Here is an 8,951-nt window from a genome sequence, read left to right as displayed (position 1 = left end):
CAGAGCACAAACCCTGCCCCACCAGGGCTCCTCATTAAGTACTGCTCTCAAAACTCCCTACCATCCTGTTGGTGCCAACTCGTAGTGCCCCTACAGGACACGGAAGAATGACCCCTTGTGATTTTCCAAGACTATAACTCTGGAAAGCCCCATCTCTCCCAAGGAGCAGCAGGTGGTTCCCAACTGTAGGACTTCTGGATCAAAGCCTAACTTATAAGCTCTATCCCACCAAGGCTCCTTGTTGGGTGCATTTTCAAAATTTAACTGCACTTAGGATTTCCTAACAACAAAGCCCCACTGTCCCCAAAACAACCATGGATAGAATTTAAGGGGGCTGTCATTTTGGATGGGAAATAAGTTATACTTTTGCATGATCTCAAACTCAAATTTAGCATACACTTTCATTATACACATAGGCAGCAAATCTTGGACTTTATGATTAAAAGAAGTTAAAGATATTGTCACATCACATCACTATTGTAACAAACTCTAAAAATAATATGTTTAATACGACTTTAGATCATGGTTATAATTAGATCCTGTTGGTACATAAATAAAACAGTAATGCATTTCCATACCACCAATTTGTTTTTAACATTATGATTTTAATATCATTATTAAATATGTATATTATCAAACAATATGATATAATATATAGTGTGTTTAAATATGTTTGGTTTTCTTTGTAATCCTATGTAGAATTTTAATGATTTTTTTTTAATTGAAAGAACAAAGATTTTTATTAAGCATTATAGATTGCATTCAATAGCCTTCAAAAACACCATGCCACAATCTATCTAGAATCAATCATAAATATGTTTGGTTTTCTTTGTAATCCTATGTAGAATTTTAATGATTTTTTTAATTGAAAGAAAAAAGATTTTTATTAAGCATTATAGATTGTATTCAATAGCCTTCAATAGCACCATGCTACAATCTATCTAGAATCAATCAAATCCAACAATAGTTCATTTTTGCACAATCCATGAGTTAGGGCAAAACTCTCTTCAACTTACAATAATTACCCATTTAGCTCATTTTAAAGTTTTATTCTTGACAATGGAGCACAGGCTTTCTTGGTCAGAGACAACGGAATACAGAATTCAATGTAACGCAAGCGAAGCCTTCGCGTCAGTCTTAGGAACTGAAATTTCTAATCTCTAATCTCTACATTTTCTGATATAAAGTAACCACATAAAAAATGTGTGTGTCTAAAAGGGATAAGAAATGATGCAGGTTCAGTCTTCATCTAAAATTTTAAGGAAGAATATGAGATTAAAATAAAGATGTTTTTTAAAGTAATGTTACACTTCATTATATTATTACATATCCTAAAAAAAGATGAAGGATTAGATATGAAAATCACCTAAACAGAAATTTATTCCCATTTAGCCTATTGTTGATTCCTTCATCTCATTTGAACATACAATTTAACATTGTGAGGACATGTGCCTAGTTTTAAATCACAATTGGCATTGAATCCAAACTATAAAGATAAATCACCTCGTAGACAAAGTGTCCTTTTACCCTTCTCTCTAGCAATAGGCAGCAAGCACTACGTACCTAATGGAAGACAAAATGCCAAGGATTGAGAGTCATTAGCATAAATAGACTAACAGATTCTGAAATAAGTGTTAAACTGCTTCAGAATCCTGTGATCTTCGAAGGACAATTTCTTAACCTTCAGTTCCCTGTACTTTCCTTGTGAGAAGCTCACAGATGATCCCTGCAGGTGTTAGCTATTATTACAAACAAATATTTGCATCATTCATGCTCCCTATGAAACGTACAACGGACAAAAGAGATGAAAATTGAACAGGGCTGAAAATGATAGCACCGTCTTGCTCTGTACTAAGTCTTTCAATGGCTTGTCTATTGGAATAGGTATGCCCATTTTCATTTCACAGTGATTTAAACAAGCAAAGATTTATAAAATGGATTTACCAAGCAAAAGTTCCATTGTGTTCGATATGTGTTAGACAATCAGGAGTTAACACATTATCAATGAGAGAGTTCAATCTAACCTGCCTTTTAACTCTATCATCCTGCGGAAATAGTCCGTGACCGAAAACACTGCTCTCAATGCCCACTAAATAAACCTCTTTGGAGTCCAGCTGCCATCGCCCTTGAACGCTCAGTAAGGCTTCAACAGCTCAACAGGGCCTCCTTTTGTCACTCTCTCCTCAGTTGATTTCTAGGACAGTGGGCCTGGTTTTACTCCCATCTCAGTTGTTGCTCCTTATCACATTTCTGGTTGCTTTTGTTTCTAATTCACATCCTCTGATTACATTAGCTGATGCTATCCAGTAGCATAGCTGTAAATAGTATATATGATATATACTAATTTTTCTAAAATTATTTCTCCTGAATTACAAGTTACAACACTGACCCTCCAATTTGATATCTCTGTTGACATGTCCAAGAGGCACTTCAAACTTTGCACTTCCAAAATGGATCGTGGTCTCTGCTCCACACCTCCTTTTCCCTCAGCCTTCTCTATCTCATTGGTTGTCAACTTCATCACACCATATTTTGGGGCTTAAAATAATTCGTCATCCTGAAGGCTTTTTCCCTTACATTTTTTATTAGGAAATTCCATTGGCTGAACTTTCAATATAGCCATAAATAATAAATTCATAACTTAAACATAATAATAACAACTCATAAACTCAACATATCATTGTCTGAGCCAATATCATCACTGATCTAATTGTACAGAAAGCCTTCTAAATTCTTTTTTTCCCATTTACCATCTATCATGCAACAAAAAGAATAGGTCATCCTTTTACAACTGAAATAGGATCATCTTCCTCCTCGTTTCAGAATTACCTGAAATCTTCCATCTCACTCAGAGTAATAGATTCCTCATGTAATGGTTACATGTTGGGCTGAGATCCACATGGCTGGCAGTTCAAAACCACCAGCAGCTCCACAGGAGAAAGACTGGGCTTTCTACTCATATAAACAGCTACAGTTTTGGAATTCCAGAGGGGGTCTCTATGAGTCAGCATTGTGTTTGTTTGTTTTGCATAATTCTATGTATGTTATGCTAGCTCTCTCTTTATTTACTCTGCTTCAGCCACATTGACCTCTCAGTCACACTTCTCCTGGAGTCTTTGTGCTTAATATTGTTGTGCTTTAAACATCTTCAGGGTTAGTGTTCGCATTTCTTTACTAATGATTTGTAAATCATTACTCAAAAATGTCCTTCTAACCTACCCACTCCACTCAAAGGCTAACAATGCCATCCGTATCTTGTTTTCCTACTTCCTACTTTGCATTTATCATTGATAATATACATGAGAAAAAAAAAGTTCATTTAAAAAGAGGAGGTTGGAGAAGACGAAAATAGACATCAGAAGAGATGCTAAGAATGCAATGCAAAGAGGCAAAAGCAATTGGAAGAAGTGTTGAAGTAAAAGAGCTAAACAGGAAATATAAAAGTCTGCTAGAGAAGACAAAGGAAAATATTATAATGAAATGTCAAAAGACATAAAAAATTTAAAATGGAAGAACATACTCAGCATTTTCAAGTTAAAAGATGTAAATAAACAATAAAACCTTGCATTTCAAAATATTAAAGTATGCAGCAAGCATCAAAAAAAAATATTGGCTTATGCACATATATTTATATGGCAATACATTGAGGAAGTGGATGGACTTTGGACCTCCGTTCAAGCCCTCTGTCAATTCACGAACACTTTGTTTTAATAACCTGGCATTCTGTGATGCTCACCCTCCTGGCATGATTGCTGAAGATGAAATGGGTGCACCAGCAAATGTGAAGAAAGCTGATGCCTGGCTATCAGAAGATATAGTGCCCAGGGTTTTAAAGACTTGAACTTAAACAAGTGGCCATCTAGCAAAGAAGTAATAAGCCCACATGGAAGAAGCACACCAGCCTGCATGATCATGAGGTATTGACAGAATCAGGTAACAGGCACCAGAGGACCCAAAACAAAAACATAATGTTGCAAATGAAGGGGGTCAGAGCAGAGACCCAAAAGTCAACTTCAGACAATAGGACATCCGCTCACAAAAGGGTCTCAAGGAAGCGATGAGTCAACCAGGGTGCAGTATAGCACAAACGAAACACATACTATTCCTCTGCATCTTTGAGGCTTCCTCACCCTCCACTATCATCACCCCAGTCCTGCCTAGACGAGGTCTGGCTAGATGAGAGCATGTACGCTGGTACAGGTAAGAGCTCATGGCACACAGAATCCAGGTCAGATAAACCGCTCAGGAACAGAAATGGGAGTAGAGATACCAGGAGGGTAGGGGGAAGGTGAGCAGAGAAGATGAGGAAAGAAGGGGGAACCGATTGCAATGATGGATGCTTAATCCCCCCACCTCCACCCCTCATCAGGGGAAGCAACAACAGAAACATGATGAAAGATATGAAAACAAAATAATTTATAATTTATCAAGAGGTCATGAGGGTGGGAGGGGAGAAGGAGGGAAACAGGAGGAGCTGATAACACGGGCTCAAATAGAAAGTAAACATTTAGAAAATGATGAGAGCAACATATGTACAAATATGCTTGATGCAATTGATGTATGGAGTGTTATTAGAGCTATAAGAGTCTTCAATAAAATTATTTTTTAATTAAAAATAAAATAGACAAAAATGAAGATCAATGGAATACACAGAATCACTGTACAAAATAATAATTGATCTACAGTCAATCAATTGATAGTATAGAAGGAAGAAATTCAAGATGCACTGAAGGCATTGGTAGAAAACAAAACTCCAGGACTGTCAAACAATCAATTAAAATATTTTAACAAATGGATACAGTATTGCAGGGACTCATTCTCTGCCGAGAAATGTGGAAGACAGCTACTTGGTGATTTGTGTTGAAAAGAAAGGTGATCCAACTAAATAAAAAAATTATCAAAAAATATGATGATCACATGCACATAAATTTTTGCTGAAAGTAATTTGAAAACACTTGCAGTGGTACATTGATAGGGAGCTACTGAAATTGCTAGCAAAATCCAGACGATGACTTGGAATGCCAACCATCATTACTGATGTCAGGTAGATTTTTGTTGAAAGCAGAGAATACCAAAAAAATGTTCATTAGGTTTTATTCACTATACATAGCATTTGACTGTGTGAATCATAAGAAACTATAACTAATATCGCAAAGCATGGGAATTTCAGAATATTTGTGCTCATGCCAAAGTGGCACACAGAGGACAATAGGCAGTTGTTTGAATAGAACAAAGTGATATTGGATGGTTGAAAATCAGGACAAATTTGCATTGAGATTACATCCTTTCTCCATAATTCATTCAATCTGTTTGCTCAGCAAATACTCTGAGCTGGACAATATGAAAAAAAGATACCTCATACAGATGGAGCAATGCTCAGAAACAATCTACCATATGGAGATGACACCACCTTGCTTGCTGACAGGCAAGAGGACTTGAAGCAATTATTGATGAAGATCAAAGGCTGCAGCATTTTGTCAGTAGGGATTACACCTCGATGTAAGCCGAAATCACAACTAGACCAATAGACATCATGATAAATGAAGGAAGACTGAAGTCATCATGGGATTCATTTTCCACAATCAATGTTATTGGAAGCACCAGCCAAGAAATCAAACCTGGTATTGCATTAGGGAAATCTCTACAAAAGACCCTTTTAAAGTGTTAAAACAAACCAAGATGTGACTTTGAGGACTAAGCAGCCCCTAACCCAAGTGATGGTATTTTCATTCCTCTCCTATATGTGTGAAAACTGGATGACAAATACTGACTGTAAAAGAATTGATGCATTTGTATCATGATGTTGGTGAAAAATACTGACGATACCACGGGTGCTAACAGAACAAAGAAATCTGTCTCAAAAGTAATGCAGCCAGTATGCCCTTTAGAAATACTGATGATGAGACTTGGTCTCATACGTGTAGGACATGTTTTGAAGATGGTCATGCCCTGGGAAAGGACATCATGCTTGGTAACGTGGAGGATCAACAGAAAACAGAGAGGTTGACACCGTAGCTGCAACAAAGGGTTCAGACCTATCCACAGCTGTGAGGAGAGTGCAGGTTCAGGCAGGGTTTTATTCTGCTGTATATGTGGCCGCTAGTAGTCACAACCAGCTCAGTGGTACCCAGGATCAACTACAATAATATTTAAGTCATTTATATTGTATATCTCCTGCCTTCCCCATGGATATCTGAATAGGTTCTCTTCTTGTGATTTAGTTCATTCTTTTTTTTTTTTTTCAGGGTGTGGTCAACAAATATCACTTTACTGAATAATTAGAGCTTTGCACCATTTCAATATATAATGTTTTTCATGAAATGCTAAGGATATAACTTCAAGTTACTCTTTGCAGTAGCTTCTAAAATTGACTTATAAAACACTAAGTTCAATTCCCAGGAGGATTCCATCTAGAGGGCTGGAGATATTTCATGAGTATCAAAATATACCAGGCCTAAATTTCTAATGACAAATGAATCCACATCTGTCCATCATTTTCTGATTCACCTTTCTTCAGTTTCTCAGCATGTTATTCATAGCAGAAGATGTATTACTTGTTCCCACCAATTCTACGCAACAGACACTTCAAAAGTTCATCTTTGTGACTAATCTAATTTAATTTCTATCAAAAAAATTCCCTTTGGTCCCTAATACATTTCTTTCGGACTCAATTTACTTTCAACTCAAGCATGTCTATGCTCGATAAATGTCATGGAGCAGGAAATGGCATAGAATACTCATATTTTAAGGATTAAACATTTTACTTATATTGAAATTAAACTTATTCATTTAATTTTAATTTTATTGTAATTGTTTCTGTTAACAACAAATTTTATAAATTTACTCAGTAGGATCACCCACAGTGTTTGCAGCTTAAAATTAATATAAAAGCACTCTATTATTCCATCTGAAAACATCAGATTGACAGAACAATGTATAGAAATAACCCCAATCTGGTCAGAAAATGTTCCAGGACTTGAATAAAGTACCATATCAATGGGCTGGATTTCTCTGTGTGGTGGTGCAAGAGCTTGTAAGTTAATGCATTTTCCAAAATATCAATATTGCAAATGCATAAGTTGTAGAATTGAAAAACAAACTAAAACTGTTCAAAAGTTAATTATACAAATTCTATTATTTTCATAATCAACTTAATTCTCTATGTAAGCCATATATGAGTTAAATATATGAACTTGCCAGTGTCACTCCTTCATCATTTTTCTCATTAATATTTCCTCCAGATGATAAGAAGTGTTTGACATCTGTGAGCATGCTCATTGGTCTCTGAAGCTTCATCTGGCGCAGTGAGGATGGATCCACTCCTGGGGAGACAAAGAGCCTTTCAAGCACAATTGTAGAGATGTTTTCAGCTGCTGAGGATCAAAAGCGTTGTTTTTTTCTTATATCCACATATATCTTTGTGGAGTCTCTCCTCAACTACTACTGTGCACTCTCCTCTATCACGCTCCTTGCATGTTATTTTATTTCCAAGGAGATGACAGTCTTACCAGGCAGCGAACAGTTACTCTCATTATGACCCAGAGACTCTACTCCGGGGCCTTATACCTGAACAGCTCTCAAGATGTAGTTCATTTATTGTGAACCACCACCACACACTTCCCAAAGCCTCTTAAAGCACTTAAATTGAAGCAAGTTCTAACGTTGTATTATCTGCTCGCTATAAATTTCTGACCAAAATAATGTGCGTAAAAATTAGAATGAAATCCCCAAAGCTCACTGCCCAGGAGTTGATTCCTACTCCTAGCCAACCTACACAGGTTATCTGAGAATGCAACCTTTAAGCCCATCTTTATCCTGCCGAGGCTGGTGGGTCTGAGCACGGCTTTGAATTGCTGACTTATGGTTCACAGCCCAGCACCGAACCCACAGCACCGCCAAGCATCCTTAGCCAAGATTTTTGTTTTAATGCACTGGAAAGAAATTCCCCAAAAGTGGATAGCTTAGTTTACTCCCTGGTGTGCTAGGAGTGTTCTTAGTTCCTGTGTCTCTGCCTCGGCTCACGGCAGCTGTTGTGAGGGGGATGTTTAGAGACGGCTGTAAAGGAATTTTGGGTACTGTTTTTATGACACTTCGGTGCACCCTAACTTTTTTCAAAACAAAATATGTCTTTAAAAAAGATTTTACAGTTCAGTGTTTCAACAATATTAATGTTGGCAGAGATCAGATCAAACTGAAGGACGGACAAACCCATAGTTTGATGACTAAGAGAGTCCATAGAGGGGTCATCTACTGACCTCCTGGTTTTCCCTCCATTCAACGTTGAGTGTAATGACGTTATGTGAGCGCATATATAATCCCCAGGGTGGCTTGTCTCTCTCTGACTGTGTCTATCCCATTCGTAGTAATGGTTCTTAGGTTCAATAAGTATTTGTGACTCATCTATTTTCCTCCCAAGAAAAATATTAATAATGATGGCCAGGATAGGAATAAAGATAACAGTTACTTCTAAAAGAGTTTTTCTATGAAACACTCTCCTGAGAACTTTTCTAGCTCTCGTCTGATTCAGTCCTTCCAGAAAGCATGGCAGTGTGGACCCAAGTAGACGCTGTACAGTGATCTTCGTGTCTGTGAGGGATCCGAGTTTTCCTTCCCCAGATGTTCACCTTAACATTCATGAAGCCAGGAGTCTGGCGGCATGCCAGCAACTCCACAGGTGAAAGATAGGCTTTCTAATCCCCAAAGTGTCAGAAACTCAAAGCAGCAGGTCTTTCCTGTCCGCTAGAATTGCTGAGTCAGGAGTGACTTGCTGGCAATGAGTCTGACTCTTCAGTAAGATCTGTCGATCTCACAGGCCCCATAGTGAGCTATTGTGTGCATGCCATCAATGTTCCTCCTGTCGTGCAGTACACCATCTCTCCCTTACTCCACAGCTTAGTTTCTGAACTTGTATCAACAATAATGTGGAGAGGTTCAGGAGTCCCCCACCAGCA

General features: G+C 37.6%; 1 protein-coding gene across 1 annotated transcript in view; it reads right to left on the bottom strand.

The window, feature by feature from the left end:
* MYO16 (myosin XVI) overlaps nucleotides 1–8,951 on the bottom strand; it is a 580,058-nt gene that overhangs the window by 500,046 nt on the left and 71,061 nt on the right. Inside the window, exon 5 of the mRNA XM_004704405.2 lies at nucleotides 7,198–7,322. Within this exon, the coding sequence (XP_004704462.1) occupies nucleotides 7,198–7,322 (125 nt within the window). The remainder of the gene's footprint in view (nucleotides 1–7,197; nucleotides 7,323–8,951) is intronic.

Source organism: Echinops telfairi, unplaced genomic scaffold, assembly GCF_000313985.2.
Source record: "Echinops telfairi isolate 266 unplaced genomic scaffold, ASM31398v2 ScPeMD7_7467;HRSCAF=8505_1, whole genome shotgun sequence".
Classification (NCBI taxonomy): domain Eukaryota; kingdom Metazoa; phylum Chordata; class Mammalia; order Afrosoricida; family Tenrecidae; genus Echinops; species Echinops telfairi.
This window is presented reverse-complemented; position numbering and strand designations above follow the sequence as displayed.